The 26905-nt window shown below is 33.9% G+C and overlaps 1 protein-coding gene across 9 annotated transcripts in view; it reads right to left on the bottom strand.

Annotated features, from left to right (window-relative positions):
- The window catches only part of Zfyve9 (zinc finger FYVE-type containing 9), a 253330-nt gene that overhangs the window by 95864 nt on the left and 130561 nt on the right, over positions 1–26905 (bottom strand). For 8 of the 9 annotated variants that reach the window (XM_063235181.1, XM_063235177.1, XM_063235182.1 and 5 more), the window contains 6 exons: positions 16225–16324; positions 13398–13574; positions 11688–11857; positions 7574–7694; positions 5744–5866; positions 4235–4390 (listed from right to left, as the gene is read on the bottom strand). In XM_063235181.1, the coding sequence (XP_063091251.1) occupies positions 4235–4390; positions 5744–5866; positions 7574–7694; positions 11688–11857; positions 13398–13574; positions 16225–16324 (847 nt within the window). The remainder of the gene's footprint in view (positions 1–4234; positions 4391–5743; positions 5867–7573; positions 7695–11687; positions 11858–13397; positions 13575–16224; positions 16325–26905) is intronic. The other variant, XM_063235185.1, reaches the window with a different exon arrangement.

Here is a 26905-nt window from a genome sequence, read left to right as displayed (position 1 = left end):
AAGATTCCAGAAATAGTGGCAGAGAGGCCACAATGAATGGAGCAGAAAGCAAAATGAAGAAGACAAACTGACAACAAACGACAGAAAAAGAGCTCAACAGAAATGAGGCAGAGAAGATTGGATGGTATGAACAGCTATTTTGGAGAAAACAAGACATCATAATAGCTAGTGCTGATTTAGTATCATCGTGTTTTGAAGTCCCATCAAACTTGTATTCTTCTGTCTCCATTGGTCTTAAAAGGTTGTATCTTATTGGATTTTATTATATATGACAATATAAGTAAAAACTTTTATAGACAAGGAGATTATACAGAAACCATTGTTCATTTTCTGTTAATTGGTTCTAAATACCCAGTAATAATGTCATTCTCTTGAATGGTTTTATAGTGTCTTGATATGTTTGGTGCTATAGTATACGAAGTTATACTCAAAGATTTCAAGGAAAGAGACACTATGGTAACTATTTTTAGTCAGGCTATCTTGTGGTGAAACACTATTTTGCTTAAATGGTTATGTTTTGACCTGCGCTGTTCTGTTGTTATGCCCTCTTTTATCTCAATCCCCCTTTTTTTAAAATTATTTTTCTTTTTATCTTTTTAATTAAGGGAAAAATAAAAAAATAGCAGGATACATTATAGTAACCTACTCTGATTTCCTATTAACTTGATTCGAAATCCTGTATTGCCCTCACCATCTTGTTTTGACTGATTTTCCCCTATTCTGCTTTGCTTGATAGTACCAAGTTCAAAAGCATAGGCAAAACTGTGAAGACAGTAAGATTCATTATGATGCCCATTCCAGTTGACTATTATCTTCTTTTAAAGTCCTGTAATGTCTCCAATGCTTTGGTTTTGTTCTTTACTGTTTTGTTCAATTTTATTATAACTGGCAATTGTTCTTAAAACAGCAAGAGGCGGGGCTGGGGATTTAGCTCAGCGGCATAAGCGCCTGCCTGCCTTGCAAGCAGGCAGTCATGAGTTTGGTCCCTGGTACCAATAAAAATGAAGAAGACAAAAAAAAAAAAAAATAGCAAGAGGCAGTATGGTAACCATTGTTGATCACCTTGTATTTTGTTTTTACATTATCTATTATGTCCATCCTTTTGAATTGACTGACTCTGTTCTGACATGTTGCATTTGGTTTTACTCTCTTCAAGAAAAGTAATAAGAACTGTGGGAGTAATAAAACCCAAAATGTGTTATTGTCATTGTACAAAAGAAAACAAAGTGCTCTGAAGGTTATAACTGCATATATGTTTAAGTGTATAAGATAGATAGCCATATTACTGTTTTTTGGATCATTGAACAAAACTGTTTGCACTGTCACTGTTTGAAAGTCCACTTTATGTCCTTCAATTCTGTAACTTGAACAACTATTTCTAAGATGAGAATATGTAATCTATTAACTAGTGATTTCTTACTGTTTATTTTTTAAATTTTATGTTACTTGTACCCTTTTTCTGTGTTTTTTCCTTTTTCTCCTTAAATTAAAAAAAAAAAAAAGAAAGAAAGAAAGAAGGAGGGACAAAGAAAGATTCCATTTTATACCCCCAAGACTGGTAAAAACTAAAGTCAACAGCATCAGTTGTTGGCAACTCTTCACCACTGACTTCAAAGCATTACTATTATCTTAAAATCATTTTTGAGTAATTATTGTCATATAATTTCACATTTTAACAGTTTAAAATTAACTCCACTGATTCTTATGGAAACCTTTTAAAATTTTGTAACTAGAAACTCAATAAAACTTAACACAAAAAATCTAAATAATTCAACTAAAATTGGGTTAGAAATCTCAAGAGACATTTCTCAAAAGAAGACACAGAAATAGTCAACATATAAAAAAGCTTATAAAACTAATCATCAGGGAAATGAAAATGAAGACTACAGTGAAATATTCTTATAAGAATGGTTATTATCACCAAGTCAAAAAATAACAAATGCAAAAAACAAACAACAACAACAACAAAAATGCTAGTAAAGATGCAAAGAAAGGGGAGTTTATACACTATTGGTGGGAATGTAAATTTGGACAGCCATTACGGAAAACAGTATGAATAGTCCTTGAAAAATTAAAACACAGAAATGTACAATCTAGCAATTCCCTTGCTATATATATTCAAAATAAATAAAATCCTGTATCAAAGAGATTCTTGCAGCACTATCCATAATAGCCAAACATGAAGCAACCAAGGTGTCCATCAAAGCCTGAATGGTAAAATGTAGGTCACATACACATACACATACAAATGAAATCCTACTTGCAGTAATATAGCTAAAGCCTAAGGTCATTAAGTTAAATGAAATAAACTGAACATAGAAAAAAACCACATATTCTTTCTTATTTATGGAAACTACAAAGTGGATCTCAAAGAAGAATGGAGTGGAAGTAGAATCACTAGAGACCAGAAGGCAAAGAGGAGGGAGGAACTCATGGAATCTGGTCCATTTTTTGGACTGTTTCTATAGTTATCTTTCTTCAATTCAAATCAGATTGTTATTCATCTTATACTCTTTTGATTGTTGTTCACTGCTTACAGAATAAAGGATGCGTTCTGGAGCAAGACATTCGTGGGCCCCCCTCGCCCGAGTCTCTGTCACTCTCTCAAAATCCACATGAATGCACAATGACTCGTACCTCCAATGGCATTTCTCTGTTTAGAGTTTTTATATGTGAATACAATTAAATTGACGAAAAAATTGGAATTTCTGGAAATCAATTCTGCTTCAGGGTATGACATAAACTGGAGGAAGGATCTAGATGATCTCAAATTAACCTATAATAAACTGACAATAATAAATACCAAAATGTACTTTGCAGGCATAATGTTATCACTATCACACAAAAGTACAACTAAATCGTCACGAGGCTGATATAAAGGCATAGGGGCTGGGGATTTAGCTCAGCGGCATAAACGCCTGCCTTGCAAGCAGGCAGTCGTGAGGTTTGATCCCCGGTACCGAAAAAGACCAAAAAAAAAAAAAAAAAAGATATAAAGGCATAGTTTTTATGCATAAGCTAAAGTCACAATAAAATGCAATTTTATGTGCTCTTATTTCTAAAATAATTTCCGTATTACACTGTTTTTATAAATATTATTTTAAAAGTCTAAAACAGTTCCCAAAAGGATGGGAGTTAAGTATAATAGCCAGGCATTTAGTAAGTATAATATAGTTAAACTTTTTCACTTATAGCCGGGTATTTAGGTTGCTTCTAAATTTTTACATTAAATTTAGGCTACTACAAACACATTATATCCAAAATTACATTTCATATTTTAGACAACGTCTTTGCAGTAGAATTTCACAAGGGAAATTACTATATGAAGAATTTCTGAATAATTTACATTAACGTATTTATGAAACATCAAATAACACATCAAAATAGTATTTTAATTATCCATTAGATTCTCCAATCCTTCATCAGACAATCTCTTGCATCATTTATTTGGTTAAGTGCCTACTATTCATTCCCCATTTATGAAATACAGATATTATTTACTGGCTTCCTGCCACCATAAATGACAATTTAGTTCAAATATACCACCGCTTCCCTTTTTCTGCTAAATCAGGTGGTTTGTCAAGTTAAAAAAATATACTTAAATATATTTCTTACTGAACTTTAGTAGTTCTTCAAATTGATCTACTTAGCCTTCTCCATTTCCTAATAGCTATGCATTTACTTTTACATTGTTATAATTAATATTTATAAATTATTTTAAAATCATAAAAAATTGTGAATTATTTCTGAAATGTTCATATTAGTGTTTATCTTGTAATTATATATAGCAGTGAAGACTATGGTTATGATTAAGGTATTATATTCCCTCCACCAAGTACCAATTCAAATGACAATATTCTTACATCAAATGACAGTATTACTTACAACTTTGTTTTGTTTTCTTTTGAGACAGGGTCTCACTATGTAGCCCAGATTAGCCTCAAATTCATGGTGATTCTCCTGCCTCATTCTCCTGAGTGCTGGGATTACATGCATGCACCATCACACCTGGCTTCACTTACAATTTTGATTTTTGGCCTTTGTAAAACAAGAACCACACCAGGTAAAGTATTAAAATACACAAGTTCTTCAAACCATGGTAATTTCTAGTGTGCCACTTCTGTCAAAGTCTAATGATATAATTCCAAATCTAATAGTTTTATAGTCTTTTGTACATGAATCCAATTTTGTATTGGCTACTAGAGATACAAAAGAAGTCGTAAGGCATTCCCACCTGCCAGAGCATCCCGATAAAGTTGCACAAAGTGATTAAAGATGTCTTTTGGCAAACACTTCTCATCTGGTAGACACTGTAGAAGAATAACTATCTCAGATTGACCCACTGCATGCATTCCTTTGGTTGTGAAACACCAGCACTTCCTATTCACATCTAAAGATAGAATAAAAATAGAAAAATGTAGACATTCTTCTCAATCCTTACTCTCAAATATATAGAAATATAGGGTATAGTAAAGAATAAAACAAGTCATAGTGAGTCTGAATAACTCAAATGAACAAAGAACTATTATAGGAAAATAAAGCATGTCAATGTCTCTAACTCTTTTCTCAACACTTAGAAAAGCAACTGGAAGGTATATAAAAGAAATAATGATGAAAGAAAATACACTTAAATTCCTTTACTAAGAGGCATAGGTATTGTAAGAAATAACATTCTATAAATAATAAATCAAAACCAAAACAGACCATAAAGATTACAGGATAATCTTCCACTTTTATACCAACCAAAAACACTGAACTAATGGAAATAATTATTTATGTAATATCAGAAATAACAATAAAAATCAGTATAGTACCTTTGGCTTCAGTATTATACCTTGTAGACTAAAGAAGTACCTTTGATGGATATTTATTAAATTTAGTCTATGACTAAATGATACTAGATATTCCTTTCTGGGAGAAAACTGTAAATAATCAATAATATGACTTTACTTAATTTTAAGCAGTTATAAAGTGGTAAAAAGTAGGCTTCCTGAGAATGTTTACTTCTACTTCTTCACCTGAAGGCTAAGAAAATTCCAAAAATCATAAGCTATAGATAGTCAAAAAGTATTCAATCCTTGAAACTTTCATCATTTAAACCCTGAAACAATGAAATCCTCAAAAGAAATAAAAAAGAATTCAAATAAAATTATGCACACTACCTCTATATAAAAACTATTTCATTTTGAAAAATCTCTTTCATTTTGGAAAAATTTTACCTTTTGTATCTAAATTGGAAGCAACGAATTCCACTATATTAAGATGGTATCCACTTTACTTTTAGTCTTTTTTTTTTTGGTATCAGGAATTGAATTCAGGAAGGCATTTATGCCACTGAGCTATAACTCTGGCCCTTCATTTTACTTTCTGCTAAGGGCCTACACTATAACATTCCTGGAATTAAAACCTAGCATGTACATTGTTTGGCCCTCCTGAATAATTTACTGACTTCAGTTATTCTGGTGGTGAGTTGTAACTTAACATACAATCATCTCAAGAATTTCACTCAGATCAGTCCATGGAGATTCATTTATTTCACCCCTGTGACTAAAGGCAAGAGTTTCAGTTAGTCCCATAGCTGTCTTCTGAGACATATTATTTTATATGTCAACTTCTTCAGGACCCAGGTTTCTATTAAGATGCAGCTTTACTTACAAATATTTGTGTATAATAAATTTGAAAGTTTTAATTACTATCTATGAGCCTATTAATTCATTTTAATTAAAACAAATTTCCAACTTACAATTTACAATTTTAACCACTGACAACAAATTAGCATTTAAAACAAATACAAGTGGATCAGGGCCTCCATCTTCCAGTTGTTGCATTACTGATATCTGTGATGGTTTCTCTTCCACAGCATAGTCTAAAAAGAGAAAAGACATTGCAATACATAAGTTAAAGGGACAAAATAAGAAAGAAATCTGATAGACCTGGGGCTGATTATTCACAAGACAAAGACAGGCATTTGATTTACAGACATACTGGAGAGAGGCCCTGGTTTTTACCTGATATCCCTAGGATCATGAGAAAGCAACCTTTCTTTCTTTTTTTTTTTTTTAATCTTTTTCTTTTTTATCGGTACTGGGGATCAAACTCACGACCACACACTTGCAAGGCAGGCGCTTATGCCACTGAGCTAAATCCCCAGCCTCAAGAATAGCATCTTTTATTCTAAAAAAGGACCCTGCCCAGTCTGAATGATAGTAAGTTTACTCTGTTTATCAATCTCTCCCCACGTGGTCTGCAGCAAATCTAAAGATGCATCTCCCTTCTTAAGAAAAACTTTCCGGGGCTAGGGATTTAGCTCAGCAGCATAAGCACCTGTCTTGCAAGCAGGTGGTTGTGAGTTCGATCTCCGAAACTGATAAAAAGAGAAAAAAAAAAAAGAAAAAGAAAAACTTTCCAACTCACATAACAAGGATGTCATACAATAAATTTCACAGGCCAACATTTGAAATAATGCAACATACACAAAAAAGTTATGATGTACTAATAGTTACCTCGGGAAAGGTTGTTAATGAGTTGGAAAAAAAGAGATCTCTTTTTATTCTGTACATTTGTACTAAGATAGTTTTGACTATTAAAAAACTAGACTTTAAAAACACTCAGAAATGAATTATTGTAAATATGTGATTCATATAATAACTCTTCTATGAACCCATAAAACAGAACAACATATGATGATACCTATGTTTAAGAAGGTAACTGGTAATAATATGGAATATAAAATAAAGGAAAGAAAGCCTGAGGTTAAGGAGATCAGGTTTAAAGACTAAGACAAAAAAGAAAACAGTACTAAAATCTTTCTCCTGAAAAGGAACTGACTGGATGTTGATCTGTATATATCAACAGTGAACTCTGCCAAAGTGAAACATTCTTTTGATTGGAAAATAATTGTATCTCTTAAAACTCCCTAAAAATATATGCATACATATTATAAGCATTATACATGCATGCATAATTTTTGCAGCATTAAAGATCAAACCCAAAGCCTAGCACACAATAAAATATTTAACAGTAAAACTGATGCTTAAGCCCGCCTCACACTTATTATGTATCTTTCTAAACAGAAAGCTAAAATTAATGCCCTTACTATATCAGGGTGAGCCAATTCTAACACCATGATCAACTCTTCAGAGTATCATGTTCTTTGAAATATAAAGAAAAAACATAACAAGTTATATTTATATTATAATTAATATATCACCTCAAAATGAAATAACATCAGAAAAACATAAACATCTGTCATAAAAGAGTATGTGTTTTGTTCTATCCTGTTTTGTTTTTTGGTTTCTTTGAAACAAGGCCTCACTATGTAGTTGAAGCTGACCTTGAACTTACTATGTAGCCCAGGCTGACCCTGTACTCATGGCTACTCTCCTGCCGCAGCCTTCCAAGTTCTGAGATTACAAGCATACAACACCAAGCCAGCTCCTATTAAATAATGAGTAAGAGTAACAGCTGTTTTCATGGCATTTTTGTTGTACAGGAGATCAAGGGTTATCACTCATTCTGTCTCCTCTTAATCAGAAGGCAATGAACCTTGTTTACATGTACAAATTCTACTTACCTCCTTTTACGCCAGTGGAGATAAGAATGGGAGGAAGACCATCTTCAGGAATCAGATTCATTGCACTTCCAACAGGACTTCCAACCTGAGTTATATTCCCAGAGAACAGAGAAACATCCACCTAGGAAAAGCAAATCAGCAAAGCAAGCATTATAGAGTGCAAGCTCTTGGTAGATACAGTTAGTAATGTAAATGGGAATTTAAGTGAAAATTTTAAAGTTATACTTTCGTTTGCTTTTGTTTTGTTGTTTTATGAATCAGGGTCTCACTATTTAACGTCTACTTAATGTCTACTAGTTAACATAGACATTAAACTCAGTATGTAATCCAGGCTGGCCTCAAACTGGCAGTGAATTCCTTCCCAAGTGCTGAGATTAAAGGCATGACAGGCATAGTTGAAATTCATATTTTTTGAAAGACAGTTTAAGATAACTAAAATATTTATACAGCTTTATTAATAAAAAAGAAATTAGAAATAATCCCAATGTCCACCAATAGGAAAATAGATAAACTGCAGCATATCCACATAATGGAACACTACTCAGTAATAAAAAGTTAATTTTTTTTTTTTTTTGGCCAGGTATGGTGGTGCACACCTGTAATCTAGCATTTGGGAAGCTGAGGCAGAAGGATCACAAAGAATTTGAGGCCGGCTTGGGCTATGTAGTGAGTTCAAGGCCATCCTGAACCACGTAGCAAAACTCTGTTACCAAAAAAAAATTTTTTTTGATACACACAACATGGATAAGTTTGTAAATATAAGGCTGAGTTTAAAAGTTAAATCCAAAACATTCTATATTCCTACTTATATGAAATTCAAAGCCAGGAAAAAATAATATATGGCAGTGATAGTGAGCCTGAAAGAGCTTTCAGTGATACAAAGAGCCTCCTGTGATCTGTGTAAACAATAGCCAGAATAATGGTTACCTGTTTGGGCAGGGGCAGGTATTAATAGAAAAAATGCATAAGTTTGCAATTATAAGTTTTGTCTATTCACCTAGTTCATATAGCCACAGATAATATAAACTAAAAATCTGCATCTATGTGTGTACATATACATGCACATGAAAAACAGTATGATTTTTCCTCAACAGCTGGCTATTACTGTGTATAGAGGACATCATATATCACACAAAAAACCACTACTGGCCCATAGAAAAAAATTGAAAATACATGTGCAACAATCTTGATGACAAGGTTATCCAAGCAGCAGTTCACCACACTAATAAATGTCTGGAAGTTAACGGCCACTTCTTATAACTGTAGCAGCCAAAGGTAACTTGTATTAATCTCATGATGTCTTGGTAAGTTTAATATTAAAATATTTATATAAGTTTTTACATTTTTTGGTAAGCTCCATATGTATCAAGTTGTCTCATAAAAGTTAATGCTCTTCAAGCACTTAAAGGGCTGGAAGATACTAAAGCTATTTGTATTGTTTGTTTATTTGTTTGTTATCGGGGATCGAACTCATGACCTTGCACTTGCCAGGCAGGTACTTATACCACTGAGTTAAATCCCCAGCCTTTGAGCTATTTTTAATAAATATGTCCATGTCTGCCCATACTTTTTGATTTCCACTATAAGATTTTAGTGGGTTTTTCCTAAAATTTTCCAGCGTGGTCAATACAACACCATGTAAAAAGAGATTTGGAAAATTTTATTAACAAACAATTGATTTGAAGGGCTGGTATAGGAAATAATTGATTCTATCTTGCTATTTAATAATAAATAAATCTACCTATTAATATCAAATGAATCAAGTATCTGGCAGCTACTTAAATTTTATGTGAAAATTAATTTACTCCATTTATTAAGCATCTATTAAGTGCCAGGCACTCTACTAAGCCTTCGAAATAAGAAAAAAGTTACTCCAGTCTGAATACAGTTTTTTTTATGTTTACCAAGTAAATAATTAAAATAAAAAGATGAACAATATAAAAGCACTGAAATAAAATAATTAACTTGGTTTAGTTCCTTTTGTTTTGCTATAGCACTCATTCACTAGAGAATTTATTTTAAAATATTTGTAAGAACCTTTCATATAAGCAGAGATAGAAGAAACCTAATAGAAAAATCATCATCATGTAAGTCCCATATTTATATCTGATTCGGACACATACTGTCAAAGAACAGTAAAAGCATTAGCTGAAAGATTACTGGGGAACAGGATATTCAGTCTCATATGACCCTTCTTACTTACTAAGACCCTATTACTTACTAAATAAAAAGTGGAGAAACATAGTAGACATCTTCTTAACCTATCATCCAACTGATACTTCTTGATATGACACACCAAAAAATGAACACCCTTTCTGTAGTATTACTGTCCCAAAATTTTAATCCTTAGCTAATCATAAAAAAGTGACATAAATACTAATTGAGAACATTAAGCAAAACATGGTCCAGATGTTTCAAAATATTAATAAGACAAAACAAAAAGCAGGAAAACAGCTTAGCAATAAAGAAAATCTAAGAAACAGGACAACTAAATTTAACTGTAATCCTTGATGGGATCCTGATTTTTAAAAACAAATTTTATTGAATTGCAAATTTGTACCTGTGCACACACAAATACATATATTAAAGCTATAAAGAACATTTTTAAGAAAACTAGGGAAATCTGAATATGGATTCTGAATATGGATATACACTAGAAAACAGAATTATGTGTTATAGTTCTTGCTCATGTGATCATTGTGCTTATGTAAGAAAATGACTTACTCTTAAGATACACTGAAGTTCCAAGTGGTGCAGTTAGGCAAAGTCTCAAATAGCTGGGAGGGACGGAGGGAGGAGGAAAGGAAGGAAGGAAGAAGAGAAAAAAGATAAAGGAAAGGAAATGAAAGGAAGGAAAGGAGGAAGGGAAGTGTGTTACCTGCAGTGGTAAAGTAAATGACAAAATGGCTAGTGAACAGAGGTATAGATCTTCACTATACTATTCTTCCAACTTTTCTCTGGGTTTGAAATATTTTCCAGTTAAACAGTTAAGGATTTTTAAAAAAGAAATTTTCTTGAAACAGTCATGGTAGAGATACAAAGAAAGATAAAGCATAGTTTTGGCTCTCACCCTCTGTGACTACGGGGAGGGGAAACATGTTGAAATGGAAAGAGGAACTAGGCAGGGAGGAGGGGAAAAGACAGGAAGGGAAAAAAGAAAACATGGTGAGAAAAGAAGGGGGAATAGAAACAAAACTTTTGTAAATAAGGAGGGGAAAAGAAGTTGAAGAGAGGGTATGAAAAGGAAGGAAAGGAAAACAATATGAGAAAAGAAAGAAACGTGTAAATGTTTCCCCTCTTCTGTAAATAAGGAAAGGAGAGGATGAAGGGAGGGTAGGGTTGAATGGTGAAAAAAAAGAATCAATATGTACAGGTACAAATTCCCTATAATGAATGTGATCATTATGTATACCTAAAATTTGCAAATAAAATTAATTTTTAAAAGATATTTTTTAAAAACCAGACTTAGCATATTTGAAGATATGGCATGGTTTAATGTATCTAAACAGGAAACTCTGCTCTGATGGCTTTACTCAAGCCAAACCAGGCTACCAAGAAAGAGAATCTCATCACCCCAAACTGTGATTGGTACTTCTACAAAGATGAAAATGAGAGCACAGTATGAGCTAGTTTATTTAGATAATTATATCAATCTTCTATTTGTTAAGCAATGGTTTAACTTATTCAAACTTTGGAATCCTTTTTTAAAAATCTTAAATGGAAACATAATAGGTCAAACAAAAAATAGTAGAGCCGATTAGGCTGAAGAGAAAAGAAAAGAGTAGTTCCTTAGCCACATTCCTACCATCCCACTCTTCTTTACCACGCACTCCCAAGAGGCTACCACAGAACGTGGGGAACATGGTGGCAGCCTGAGTTCATCTGAGAAAAACTCTATGAAAATCTTTTTTTCTGAAAATACTTTCAAATACTGGGCAAATAAAAACATTTGATATTGCTACATTTACTTTACTCATGTGAGTACTTGTAAATGCTTTCTCTGTTATAGCCAAAGCTACAGGGTCCTATCCAAAAGTCTCTTAATTTAGTAAAAGGCAGCACCATGTTTAGTGAAATAAGAACTCACTTCTAGTTGCTCTATTGTTTTTCTTACCTCTGCTGGTAGAGGACTGGTAGCTACTGGCTTGACTGGGTCATGTGACACAGCCAGGGTTCCTGCAGAGGAAGTTCCATTCATTGTTAATTTGGCTGCATCAGCAACTTCTCCATTGGGCAAAATCCCATCAGCGAACCAAACTCTCCTCTGCTCTCTGGGCTGAGCCACTTGAGGGGCCAGAAAAATAAAACAGGCATCAATGTGACATTGGTAGGATTTCTAATATCAAAGAAGAGAAGGTCACCAATTCCAGATGTACAAGGAAATCATTATTTAGCATCTTAACAATTAGAAATATTTTAATAAAATACATACTTAAAAATACAATTTCTTCGTATAACTTATATGCAAAAACTTAAAATACTTTTCTTTAAAATATTAAGATTAACCACAAACGTCCTGTATCACTGATAAAAACTAAGGAAAGTGTTTCAAGTGCCTAGAAAATAAATTCATAGCAGCAACAGAAATTCATATCTACTTAATCTCAAGTTTCCATAGAAATTAAGTTTCTGGAAAAGTGATACAGTATTTTCAAAGGGCAAGAGATGCTCTAAAGAGTTGAAGAATTATTAATTAATAAAAGAAGATTTAGCTCAGATTTGTAAGAATTTCACAGTGCACTGACCAGACCTTTGCCTAAAGTACAATTGAAGAAGAAAAAGACTGATCTGGCAGTACGAAAGTAGTCTGCATTTCAGTAAAAAGACAGGGAAAAAGCTGGAAAATTAAGTCTGATGAAATGACTTCTTTAAATCCAGTCTCAGAAATCAAACACTCAAAACAAAGAGAGACCAGGGAAGACCAATAAAAATGACAAATGAAGTAAAGAGAATAAAGATTTTAAGAAAGAAAGACTGAACTCACAAAAACACATCATTGAAGAATAACCTGAAAAGAGGGAAAAATAAAGAAGAGTATGAAAATCTTAATAGACATTCTTGATCTTCAAAAGGGGAGGAGGGCCATTTAGCAAAGGGAAGGGATTATTACCAAAGAAAAGATGTAAAATTAACAAAGGAAGACTGATTTAGTTATCAAGGGAAAAATCCTGATAAGATCATTAAAAGAAATAAACATGATTATTAATTTTACTCTTCGTAATTCTCTGAATTCTGCAAAATACCTTTCATCTAAAAGGTAGTGATATAAGTAAGCTGAATCTGTAAATTCCTACCAGTCATATGATAGAATTAAAGTCCTAGATTTTAAAGTATATGTTCCTAAGATAATATTTTCATATTTTATAATGGATAGATTAAAAATCAGAAGAGAAAAATGGTAATGAATATTCTAAAAAGCAATACTAGAATGGGCTGATCATAAGGAAGAACTTTCATTTTCATTTCATTAGTAAACTCTTACAAAGAAAATTAAGTTAAGCATGGTCTAAGATTTTATAGGCTGACTGCAAATTCTGGAACCTATTTCAAGTATAAGCAGTACAATTATTCCACTCTCAAACTGAAAAGGAGACTGGCATGTTTTCAGAGATGCCTCCAAATTGGGACATCAGGCAGCAAAATTTTTATTTGATACTTGCCCAGATATAGTCTTGACACACTTCTCACCTTATTCTTCCACTTTAATAACCACCCAAAAGGACTTATCTGCAGTATTTTAAAGACTGTGCTGTCAAGTCACATCAGCACCTTTTCAGAGGAACTGGGTGAGGAAAAAGAGAGAGAATAGCACATGATCCCCTACCTTCTGCTCCAGGGTGCTTTAAAACTCCCACAGGTACCATCACAGTGGGAGGTGGAGAGCTCAGAGCTCCTGAGGCCTGAGCTTGCTGCAAGGGAGGGATAGTAGAACAGTACTCAGCAGGATTGTTAGGGTTAGGGCTCTGGCTTGAGGCACTCATCATGTTCTCCCAGGCTTGAGCTAAAGCAAATACAGACACAATCAATGTGAATGGATTACAAAATATGGACATCAAGACCTCCATAATACTGGATAAAAATAATGTAGCTCTTCCTCACTAGCACTCATAGTATGTATCTCTTCCAGCTAAAGAAGGTGTTAAGGAGACAGTTTTATTCAATAAAGGAAACCATTTAGATAAGTAAACTCTTCAGTTGGAGCAAGTAAAAATTGTGAAATTTAAAAAAAACAATTACATTAGAGACCGGGGATTTAGCACAGTAGCTTAAGTGCCTGCCTGGCAAGCACAAGGTTGTAAATTTGATCCCCGGTACCCTGCCCCTCCCAAATTATTACATTATACTTCTGATACAGACTGAGTACATAAGTTTGAGTTAAAAAAAAAACAAAGCCTATGGCTTTTTGAAAGGAGATCATGTATTTCTTTAAGAAGGAATAAACAAACATCAATTTTAAATATTTGCAACTGGGATGGCCACTAGGAATTTTCTCGTTTAATAGTTAATATATTTTATAAACTTCTAACAAAAATCAAAATCTGGGACAAAAATAATAATTCCACTGTATGATTTTTAGTTTCATTCCTAGATTTTCAGGCTCTTAGTTGAGATTAAAGGCTCATCTGAAACCTTTAGAAGTCTAAAGCTCAGAAGAAAAGATCTCAATATTTTTATGAATTCTGATTTTTATGCAGTCACTATCCTATATGAAAGTATTTAGCAATAACCACCATTTTACATCTTTAGTGTGTCTCAAAAGTTTAGGACCCATTTGAACATGAAAATGTGCCAATATAAATGTGATCAACTAGTATGCATCCTATAGTTTTACTAACTAAATACTGAGGTATCCATATTGTCTTTAAAAGTAAACAGGATGAAAAGTGCTATAGAAATGAATGATATCAAATTTTGTATCTGAGTTTCAGGTAATATTATATACCCAGGAATAGAAACCACTTAATTTTTTAGCATGTTCTCAAAAGTTTCATTTAACATCAAAGAATGATCCATAAGATTTTGAATTATTTGTCTCCAAACTGCAAGACAAGGGTAGTAACAAAAGCTGTGTTCTTTTCAAAGCACTGGCAGGAAGAGGGAAGAAAGAGAAAAGGAGAAAAGGGAAAGATATAGGGAACACTGAAAAGCATCAAATTAAATATTCAGAAAAAGACCAGGCTAAGCCATGCAAGAGGAAAGACACTGGCAAAACCAGAAGTAGATTACCTTAGGATCCCTGTTAAGGGCCCCCTTGGCTTAATAAAAAGTATTTCATATGTATCCTCTGCCATTTCTTTCATCTTTAGCTATGTCAAGTTTAAAAAAAGGTGGAAGACCTCATCAAAGAGGTATTAGGTATAATACTTAAATAGCATGCTCTTGTCTATAGACATGTGTCTAAATATAAAAGCAATAGAATAAAAATCATCAATTGAGTCCCTGAGTAGAATAATCACCATCTAAAAAGTGGCCCTTAAGAGTAAATGACTCACATTTGATCAAAATTACAAGAATTCAGAAATGGGAGGAATTGGGTGGTTTTACAGATTAGAATAGATCAGATTAACTGACATGCAACAGGTTAACAAGCCAGCAACAAGAAAACATCACCATAAGCAACACAGACAGACAGAGCAAGAGGGACCTCAGAGCAGGTAAGTTTCAGCCTGGAGGAGGCAAACCATCCAGGCACAGGCAGCAGTGGTGTCTAGGTTTGTCATTTGAGGTCTAAACGAGTAATTGGTTAAGGTTACAAAGAGACATTCAAGAGAAAAACCATACACAGCCTCATTCATTTTATTGCATATATTTACAACAGTCAGGGAATTAAACTAAAATGCTCCTGAAATTAATTTCCAGTCCAACAAAAGATGCACAATGAGTAAGTTTTATTTACCTTCGCCTGGCCATATTATTTCATTACATAGCAACTAAATTCAAAACCATTATCCTTATAACAAATCTAAACAGAACTAAAGAAGTAAGGGGTAAAAAGTGTAGCTTTTTACTTGATCTTGGATACTACAATATTTATTTTCATGAAAATGAAGAAAAAAGTACTATTAAGAATGAATTCCGGGGGCTGGGGATTTAGCTCAGTGGCATAAGCACCTGCCTTGAAAGCAGGCAGTCGTGAGTTCAATCCCTGGTACCGATAAAAACGAAAAAAAGCCAAAAAAAAAAAAAGAATGAATTCCGGGCTGGGACAAGGCTCAGTGGTAGAGTGCTTGCCCTGCACAAGGCCCTGGATTCGATCTCCAGAGGTAGGATTAAAACAGAAAAAGAACATAATCTAAACTATTAAGGTATTCCTAGAAAGAGACAGCTTCTCTGGAAAGGCAAACTTTGGCCCGATGTTAATATTTCACCAGGAGGTCAACAGCACCCCAGCTCCATCTGTCTAGTGACTCCCATGAACATTAATAGATATATAGCACCAGATTCCCAAAGAACTTTATTTCTCCCAAAAAACTTACCTGAATTTAGCACTCATCCACTAAGTTAGAACAAAAATTCAGAATTGAGCCACTTGACAAACACAGTATTTAAGTTCAATATTTTTAGTTATGAAATTTGAGGTAAAGCATAAAAGTCCTTTCAGTTTTTGCTCTATTTGAATGATGATGACATCAACATGTTTTAATACTTACCATTCATTAGCACTGAATGGCAGATTACACACACTCTAGCTTCCTTTCTGTCCATGTATAACAGTTTACATTTCAGGCTACAGCAAGAAGCACAGAAAACCTGTGGTGAAAGAAGAATGTACTGAACTTACCAGTATCACAGTACAAAGGAAACAAAACAATTCTCAGGCCAGGTGTGAAGGTACACACTGTAATCTCAGCTACTCCAGAAGCTAAAATAGGAGGACTCCAAATCCAAGACTAGCCTGGGCAGTTCAGCAAGAACTTTTTTCAAAGTAAAGATACTTTCTAAAGAGATAAGGACTTAGCTCAGTGGCACAACGCTTGCCTAGGAGACCCTGGATTCAATCTTCCATACAGGAAAAAATGAAGTCAGGAAGCTGTCTAATCAGGATGTGTATCATCTGTCACTCCACTGATGGCCAAGGTTGATTCAGCTGATCTGACTGGCTAGGTGGGTGTCCACTTCCTCCCCCAACAGCCCCAGGTACATCCCCTGTCCCTAAAACTGCAGACTTGGTGGAAGAGGATGACCAACCCCTTAGAAAGGGGTTGGTTTTCCTCAGTCAAGGGTATACAAGTAGCTTCACTCCCTGCAAGCTCTCAGGGAAGTGGCACAGTTCATAACCAAGGGTGAGATTTGCAAATCTATAAACAATAAAGAAATCAATCAAGTCTACTAAAAATAAAAATCTTGGCTTAAGTCACACAGCAAGGAAAACCAGATCAAAACTCTTGAATTACTCTTAAGACAAATTTCTACATGTAATCACATAACATGATCATTTAAAGACAGTTCCATGTGTTATTTCTGTTTGGAACAGAATTATAGTAGGATAAAAGGAACAAAGATTGGAATGTCTGAGTTTTAACTTCTTTTTCTATACACCTTACATGTAGAATAACCACACCAACTTTTCTCATTGGTTTACTATGAAGGAATCAAAATACACAACTCAATCATAAAAATAAGAACAGCTTTAGATAGAGGAAATCAAAGCAAGCAACCAAAATCAGACATACTAATTTTCAGACCCTCATTTTCACCTTCTGGACTTAGTGGAATCTCACGTCCTTTTCCTTTCCACACCATTCAGTAATAATCTCCTTGAGTTTCTGTTAAGATTTATTTAATATTTATTTTCTTGAGGATTCTTTAGTATTCTACCACACAGAGTATTATAGAGGGGAAAAAAGCTGTTTTTAGTAGAAAAAAATTCTACTTCTTCAGTTTTTATGGCCAAGAAGTATTCTATATCTTCAAAGATGAACCAAGTGATACCAAGTCATATTAAAGTTAATGTCAGATAATCACACTGCCTCCATTTGATAAAATTAACACCTTGACACTATGATAGCCAATTTAATTTTCAAAGGGTCTTACATTCTCTAAACAATGCTTAACATATAGGGAGAAGAAAAGAGTACCTTTACTTTCTATAGGAAGAAACTGAGTTTAAATAGTTAAATAACTTGTTCATGTCTACAACAAACTGGATAAACACTAGTCACTGTACGACACCGATTTACAATACAGTCAAATAATAGACAAGTGCTATGGTCTGAATGTTTGTGCCCCTTTAAAATACACATTTTAAATTCCTAACCTCCAAAGTGATGGTATTAGGTAGTGGGACCTTTGAGGAGAGCGGTTAGGCCGTAATCTTCATGACTAGGATTAGCATCCTCATAAAAGATGTCTAAGAGAGAAGCCCAAAACACCCCACCATATCTGAAATATCATCTAAGAACCTTCTTCCAATTCCCAAAGCTAGAGACTTCAAGTCATAAAGTTAGTGTCAGAAATAAAGAGAATTACATATTTTCACACTTGAAATTATTAAACTGTGGAAGTATTTTACTATGTACCATATACCAAATGTGTACTAGTGAAAAATAAAATAAATTTAAAAAGAAACTGAGTCATTTGTCCTATACTTTTCCACAATCTGATTTTCACTAATTGCCTCCTTGTGGTATTTAATGTATCTAACTCTATATTTCCTATAAATCGTTAGATACAGGGATTTAATTAGATTCTAGTTTACTCTTTTTGGCAAGAATAGACTAGATCGTGCATTGTTCTGAACTGAATAAATATTAAGAACCACTAAGAATAAAAAAAGAAAAAGAACAACCAAATTTTACCCATTAAAATTACTTGTTTTTGACTTTCAATACTCCATTCAGACATACTTGTTTGTACACCCAAGAATAATTTTTATAATTATAAACATAGCATGAGTTTGCATTCTATTTTAATCATATCATAAGCATTTTCCAAATCATCTTACAATAATTATTTTAATGGCTAAATCAAATGTAGATATTATATTCAGCAAATTTGGGCAAGAATTACTTTTTTAAAAAATTAATTACATTTATTGGTACATTTTAGGTATACATAATGATCATATTCATCATAGGGAATTTGTACCTGTACACGACACAACTCGATTCTTTTTTTTCCCATTCCCTTACCCTCCTTTGAACTCCCTTCACCTTCTTATTTACAAAAGCTTTGCTTCTATTTTTTCTTTTTCTCATCACTTTTTTTCTTTTCCCTTTCTTCCCCTCTTCCCTATTCTTAGTTCCCCTTCCCATTTGAACATTTTCTACCTATTTCACAAATATCTATTTGGACATAAATTATTTCAAAAGTATCTGCTATTTTAAATAACGGCAAACTGAACACTTTTCTGTTAACACCTCTTGTTCTTTCAGAATTCTTCACCCAAAAGGAATTATTAACTCAAAGAATTAACATATATGGCTTCCTAAATGTATAAATATGCTGGTATCAGCATCACCTGTATTGAGTATTACCAACTTTTTCACATTTTCTATTGTTGTTATATAGGAATAATTTTTAAGAGTTTATCCTGAAAACAGATTTAAGTCTTTCATGACGGTTTATTAACCTATTTAAATTTTTTTCCCTGGGTACTGGGAAGTGAATCCAGGGGCTACACACTGAACTACATCCTTATCCTTTTTTATTTGTATTTTGAGACAGGATCTTGGCTAAACTGCCTAGCCTGGGCTTAAACTTGTCCCCAGTAGGGGACAAGGAATTGGCATTACTATAGACATGTGCCCCTGCACCCATTTCTTTTTGCCCACTTATAAAATGTGAGTGCTTTAACAATTTGCATACATGGTTTATATGGGAAAGACACTTGGCCAGTTGACAAGCCATACCAATTTCTGATTTGTTCTGTCAGGGGAAGCACTGATTTAGGACTCAAAATCCTACCCTGAGTTTTTCAACTAATTCTCTTCAGTTTAAATAATTATGACTAAAATAGATTAATGGACAAATTTCTAAAAACACTAACGTATCAAGAATGAATCAGGAAAAACCCAAAATATCTAACTAAACCTACAACTAATAGGCAATAAAATAAGTAATCAAAACCTCTCAACAAAGAAAAGTCCTAGGTGAGATGGCTTCATTGGTAAATTGTACTAAGATTTAACTAACATTTAAGAATATCAATTCTTTTCCAATGCCTCCAAAACTTAAGAGGAAACACTTCCTAACTCTGTGTATGAAGCTGCCATTGCCCTGATATTTTTTTTTTAACTTTTTGAGATAGGGCCTCACTGTGCAGTCCAGGCTGGCCTTGAACTCACAATTGGCCCAGATTGGCCTGGAGCTCACAGTGGGCACCCCTCCTGCTTCAGCCTCCCAAGCGCTGTAATTACAGGAATGCACCACCACACCTTGCTTGTCTTACTTTCAAAACCAGATCAATGAAGCCAGAATTGTAGAACAATGGTAGAAAACATGCTTAGCATGCACCAGGCCCTGTGTTCTATCTCTAGAACCAAAAAACAAAACAAAGCAAAACAAGTAGGAAACCTTTACATACTAGCAAATGAAGTTCACCACAATATTAAAACTATTATAACAGGGGCTGGGGATTTAGCTCAGTGGCATAAGCACCTGCCTTGCAAGCAGGCAGTCGTGAGTTCAATCCCCAGTACCGATAAAAAAGAAAAAGACAAAAAAAAAAAAAAAAAAAAAACTATTATAATAAAAACCAATTGACATTTATTTTGTTTCACTTTGCTTAAGGCTTGACATAAGCATTTTGATTCTGATGACGTAAGAAAAGCAATGCAACAGACTGTATTAACAGAATGAAACAAACAAACAAACAACCATATGATCAGCTCAACTGATAAAGAAAAAGCCTACAACAAAATTCAACACTCAATATAAAAAACAAAAACTACTCAATAAACTAGTGGTAGAAGGAACCAACTTAACATAAAAAATGGCATATATTGAAAATCTATAGCTAATCTTATATTCAATGGTAAAAGACTCATTACTTTCTCTTTTAGATCAAAACAAGATATGAATATGTTCTTTTGTTGTATCTTTTTAATGTAGTATTAGAAGTTAGCCAGGGTAACTAAAAAAAAAAGCAAATTGGAAATTACATCTGTTCATATACAACAGGAGCTATACTGTAAAAAAATCCTCAAAACAGCACAAAAAATGTTAGAACTAATTTTTTAAAAATTCAAAAAAGCTAAGGATTCAAATTCAATGTGAATTACTGTGTGATGGTGTACTCCTATAATCTTAGCACTCAGGGAGGCTGAGGCAGGAAGATCCCAGTGAATTTGAAACCAGCCTGAACTACGCAGCAAGACTGTCTCAAAAAGCAAAAAACAAAACAAATGAAAAATCATTTGTTTTTCTGTACATCAAAAATGAAATTAAAATAACAACTATATTTACAATAGCATCAAAAATTATATACTCAGGAACTAACCAAAGCAGTGAAAGACTTGTATAGTAAAACTTGCAAAATTGCTGAAAGTAATTAAAGATGATATAAATACAATGTTCAAAACCTAATATTGCTAAGGTATCAATACTAGCTAAAGTAAATTAGATTCAAAGCAATTCCAACAATATTTTTGCAGAAATAAAAAAATCTATCCTTAAATTCGTACAGAATCTCAAGGGACCTTGAAAAGTTAAAAAAAAAATTGCAACAAAGAACAAAACAGGCAACTCATCTTCTCTGACTTCAAAAAAAAAAGTCTACAGAGATGGACCAGGGGTTTCCCTCAGTGGCATAAGCACCTGCCTGGCAAGCATGAGGTGGTACTGGTACCGAAAAAACGCCTACAAAGATGCAGTAACCAAAACAATGCAGTATTAGCAAAAGACCAAAGGAACAGAACAAAGAGCCCAAAAATAAGTTACATATATAGTCCAAAATAATTTTACAAGAGTGCCAAGACCACTCAATGGGGAAAGGACTATCTTTCTAACAAACTGTGCTGGGAAAACTAGACATCCATACTCCAAAGAATGAAACGAGACTTTTAAACCACATCTAGAACTAACAAGATGGATCAAAGACTTAAATTTAAGCACTAAAACTTTAAAAAAAAAAAACAAAAACTAGAAGAAAACATAAGAAAAAAGCTTCTAGACACAGGATTTGGAAATAATTTCTTAGATATGACCTCAAAGACAGAGAACAAAAGGTAAAACAGAAAAACTGGGCTTCATCAAGATTGAAAATTATGCTGCTTAAGTGGATGAAAAGACAGTAGAGTGAAAAATCCACAGGAGAAAATATTTACAAGTTGTATCTGATAAAGGGCTGACAGCCAGAATATACACAGACAACTATAACTCATCAACAAAATACGGTATAGTTTAAAAGTAAGGAAAGGACTTGAAAAGATGTTTGTCCAAAGAAGATATGCAAAGAGTCAGTAAGCACATGAAAAGATGCTCAGCATCATTAATCATCAGGGAAATGCAAATCCATATCCATATTAACTAGAGCTATTATCAAAACACTAGGGCTGGGGCTGGAGATTTAGCTCAGCAGCATAAGTACCTGCCTTGCAAGCAGGCGGTCGTGAGTTTGCCTCGTTTTTTTTTTATCGTGGTACCGATAAAAAAAAAAACAAAACAAAACACACACACACACACACACACACACACACACACCAGGGCTGGGAGTTTAGCTAAGTGGCACAAGCACATGCCTGGCAAGCATAAGGTCATGAGCTTAAATCCCGGTACAAAAAATAGAAGTGTTGACAAGGTGTCCAGCAAGTTCCATTCCACAGTGCAGCCTTGGTGCGTCGCTCTGAGCCAGGTAGGGCCCTGTCCAGTAACCGCAAGTGGCTGGGAGTCACCTGGTAAGGCCTGCCTACACACCTCCACTCAACTGGGGAAACTCCCTGCAGTACTAACAGATATCCTCAACCCAGGAAGCAACTGAGACCTGGCATTCATCTTCCCTAAGGAAATATAGGAAAATGACAAAACCAAAGAGCAAAATGCAATCTCAAACTTCCAGCCCATCCCAAGTAAGCCTAAGAGACATGGACATAGAAGAAAATGTAAACCATACACCTGAAACCCCTGAAATGATAGCAACTGTGAAGCTATAAAAGAACATAGAAATAATCTTTCAGGTAAAAGAAGAAAAGATAAATGTAATGAAAGAAATGCTGATCACCTCTAAAGAAGATATAGTTAAAAAAAATTAGAAGGTGCCAGAGATTTAGCTCAACAGCATAAGCACCTGCCTGGCAAGTGCAAGATTATGAGTTCCATTCCTGGTTAAAAAAAAAAAAAAAAATTAGAGGAACACTGCAAAAAGATGGAAATCTTGAATTAACAATATAAGAAACAAACAGAATGCATAAAACAGATTCAAAGACATATACAGGAAATCAAAAATTCCATCAAAAGTTGGCAAAACCACCTCAATGAAAGTGAAGACAAGACTTTTACGCCTCAAAGACAAGATTGCAGCTAGTGAACAGGAAAGGAAAGATCCTTTAAAAATTACAAGTAATCAATAATTCAATAGCTGCAAGATAATGCAAAGACAAACAATATAAGATCAATAGGTATAAACAAAAACAAACATCATTTGTGTGACAACACAAATGATATCAAAAGACTATTTAAAGAATAGCTGAAAATTTCCCAAACATGAGAATGAAAACTGAGATATAGATAAGTGAAGCATATAGAACTCCAAACAGCCATAACCAAAATAAAACTACACTCAGACATATCATATTCAACATTCCAGAAATTTAACATAAGAACAGAATACTAAAAGCTGTTAGAGAGAAGAGGCAATTACCTGTAAAGGAAAGCCTATCAGAATCACAGCAGATTTCTTTACACAAACAATGAAGTCATGGAGCATGGAGTGAAGTATTTCAGATCCTAAAGGAAAACAACTTCCAACCCAGACTGATTGATGTACTCTGCAAAACTGTCCTTAAAAATTGATGGAGAAATAAGATACTTCCATGACAAAGAACAGCTGAAGAACTTCATGATCACTAAGCCAACCCTGCAAAGAATACTGAAAGACATCCTAGATAGACATAGACAACCACTAAGCAAGGCAAACAATTAAACAGAAGGAAAAAGGTAAAGAACCAATGACAGAAAGATAACATGACAAACATAAACTAATGTATATCAGTTATAACCATTAATGAAATTGGCCTCAACTCACCAATTAAAAGAAACTGACAAAATGGATCAAGAAACAACATCTAACCATATGCTGTTATAACCATTAATGTAATTGGCCTCGATTCACCAATTAAAAGAACCAGACTGACAAAATGGATCAAGAAACAACATCTAACCATATGCTGTACACAGGAAACATATCTAACTCAAAAGGAAACTTACAAACTGAAAGTCAAAGAATGGAAAACAATACTTTATGCAACAGGAACCTGTCCCCCCCCCCAAAAAAAAGCAGGGGTAGGTATTCTGTTTACAGACAAAGTGAACTTCAAACCAAGAAAGATCCAAAGAGAAAGAAGGTCACTATATACTAATTAGGGGAAAACTTCAAGAAGAAGAGACAACGATCTGAAATATATATTCACCAAATTTGGGACCACCCAGCTATACAAAACAAATATTAACAGAAAATGAAAAATCAAATAAACAATAACACAATCATAATGGGAGAGTTTAACACCCCATTGACACCAACAGACAGATCAATGGGACAGAAAATCAGCCAAGAAAATAAAGAACTGAATCACACCTGTGAACAAATGGATTTGGTGGATGTATACAAAATGTTCCACCCCAAAACATCAGAATATATGTTCTTCTCAGCAGCACAGGGAACATTCTCTAAAGTAGATCACTAGCCCACAGAACATGCGTAAGTAAATGCAAAAAGAGTTGAAATTATCCCATGCATGTTATCGGACCATAGTGCCATAAAACTAGAAATTAATGATAGAAGAAACTGCAAAAATCCCCACAACACATGGAAATTGAATAATACACTCTTGAGCAATCAGTGGGTCACAGAGGAAATTAGAGAAGAAATTAAACAATACCTACACACAAATGAAAATACAAATACAATTTACCGAAATCTGTGGGATGCAATGAAAGTGGCCCTCACAGGAAAATTTGCTGCCCACAGCAGGAAAAAGAACAAACACAAATAAACAACCTGATGCTACACCTCAAACATCTAGAAAAAGAGGAGCAAGTCAAGGCCAAAGCCAAAAGAAGGGAGGAAATTATAAAGAGCTGAGCAGAAATCAAGGCAATAGAGTCTAAGAAAATTGAGTCTAAGAATCAATGAATCAAAGAATTGGTTCTTTGAAAGAATAAATAAAATTAGTATGTCCCTAGCCAACCTTGTTTTAAAAAAGGAAAGAAAAAACTCGAGTTCATGCAATAAGAAATGGAAAGGGTGAAATCATGATAGACCCTATGGAAATACAGAAGATCACCCAATAGCTACTGCGAAAACCTCTATTGTCAAAGATTTAATAACACAGAAGAAATGGACAGATTCCAGAAACATATGAAATACCATTGCTGGATCAAGAGATGTAAAACTGCTGAATAACCCAATTTCAATTAATATAACTGAAACGTAATTAAAACCTTAGCAACAAAGAAAAGCCCAGGTACTGATGGATTCATTGCAGAATTCTGTAAGAAATTAAAGGAAGACAATGCTAACACTCCTCAAACTCTTCAAAGAAACTGAAAGGGAAGCAATTCTCCCTAACTCATTCTTGGAAGCAAGTATTACTCTAATACCAAAACCAAAGAACTACAGGCAAATCTCTCTAATGAACATAGATGCAAATATTCTCAATAAAATATTGGCAAACAGAATGCAGCAAATCATCAATAAGATTTATACCACAACCAAGTGCGATTCATATGAGGAATGCAGGGATGATTCAACATAAGCAAATCGGTAAATGTAATCCACCATATCAATAGAGCCAAAAATAACTACATGATCATTTTTATAGATGCAGAAAAAGCTTTTGATAAAACCAACAGCCAGTATCATATTAAATGGCCAAAAACTGAAAGCTTTTACACTAAAATCAGGAACAAGACAGGATGTCCTTTGTCACCACTTCTATTCAAGGTAGTGTTGGAAATACTAGCCAGAGCAATTAGACGAGGGAAAAATAAAAGGAGTAAGGATAGGAAAAGAAGTTAAATTATCATTATTTGCAGATGACATGATACTCTGCATAGAAGACCGCCAAAACTCCATGGAACGACTCCTAGGTATAATAACTAAATTCAGTAATACAGCTGGATACAAAGCATTCAAAAATCAATAGCATTCCTATACACAAACAACAAACTCACTGAGGGAGAAATAAGAGAAGTCACACCCTTCAAATAGCATCCAAAAAATTGAAATCAATTTTTAAAAAAGTAAAAGATCTATTCAGGGAATATTACAATATCAAGAAAGAGAATTTGAAGAGGACCTCAGGAAATGGAAAGACATTCTTTATTCATGGATAGGAAGAACAAATAGTGTGAAAATAGACATTCTCCCAAAATTGTTATAAAGATTTAATGCAATTCCAATCAAAATACCACTAGTATACCTCACAGATCTAGAGAAATCATTTCTAAAATTCATCCTGAATGAGAAAAGACCCAGAGTAGCAAAGGCAATTCTAGGCAACAAGGACAAGGCAGGAAGCATCACAATACCTGACTTGAAGATATACTGTAAAACTACTGTAATAAAATCAGCATGGTACTAAAATAAAAACAGACCTGAAGATCAATGGAATAGATTAGAAGATACAACCATGACTACAAACACATTCAGTCCCCTTATCTTTGACAAAGGGGCCAAACACATTCCCTGGAAGATAGTCTATTTAATACGTGGTGCTAGAAAAACTAGTTCTCCATATGCTGAAAATTAAAACTAGACCAATGCCTATCATGATGTACTAAATAAAAGTCAAAATATTAAAACAGAAAAACTAAATCTGCTGGAAGACAAAGTAGGTAGAAATCTTGAAGACATAGGGGTAGGCAGGGAATTCAAAAATCAAACTGCATGGGAAATACTTCCCAGAATCAAATAACTGGGATCTCATTTTATTAAAAAGTGCTTGCATGTTGAAATAAATCTCCAACAGACTAAAAAGGAAACCCATGAATTTTGAAAAAATCTAGTCAACTGTCCCTGAGACAAAGGACTTCTGTCTAGAACATATAAATAATTTTTAAAAATCAGACCCCCGAAATTCAAAGACCCAATCCAAAAATGGGCACCTCAGATGAATACACAGTTCTCAGATGAAGAAATAACAAATGGCAAATAAATTAATGAAAAAATGTTCA

This window comes from Cavia porcellus, unplaced genomic scaffold (assembly GCF_034190915.1).
Source record: "Cavia porcellus strain 051 isolate PalLab524CR breed Dunkin Hartley unplaced genomic scaffold, mCavPor4.1 scaffold_25, whole genome shotgun sequence".
NCBI lineage: Eukaryota > Metazoa > Chordata > Mammalia > Rodentia > Caviidae > Cavia > Cavia porcellus.
Note: the sequence above shows the minus strand (reverse complement) of the source record. Positions and strands in the feature narration are given on the sequence as shown.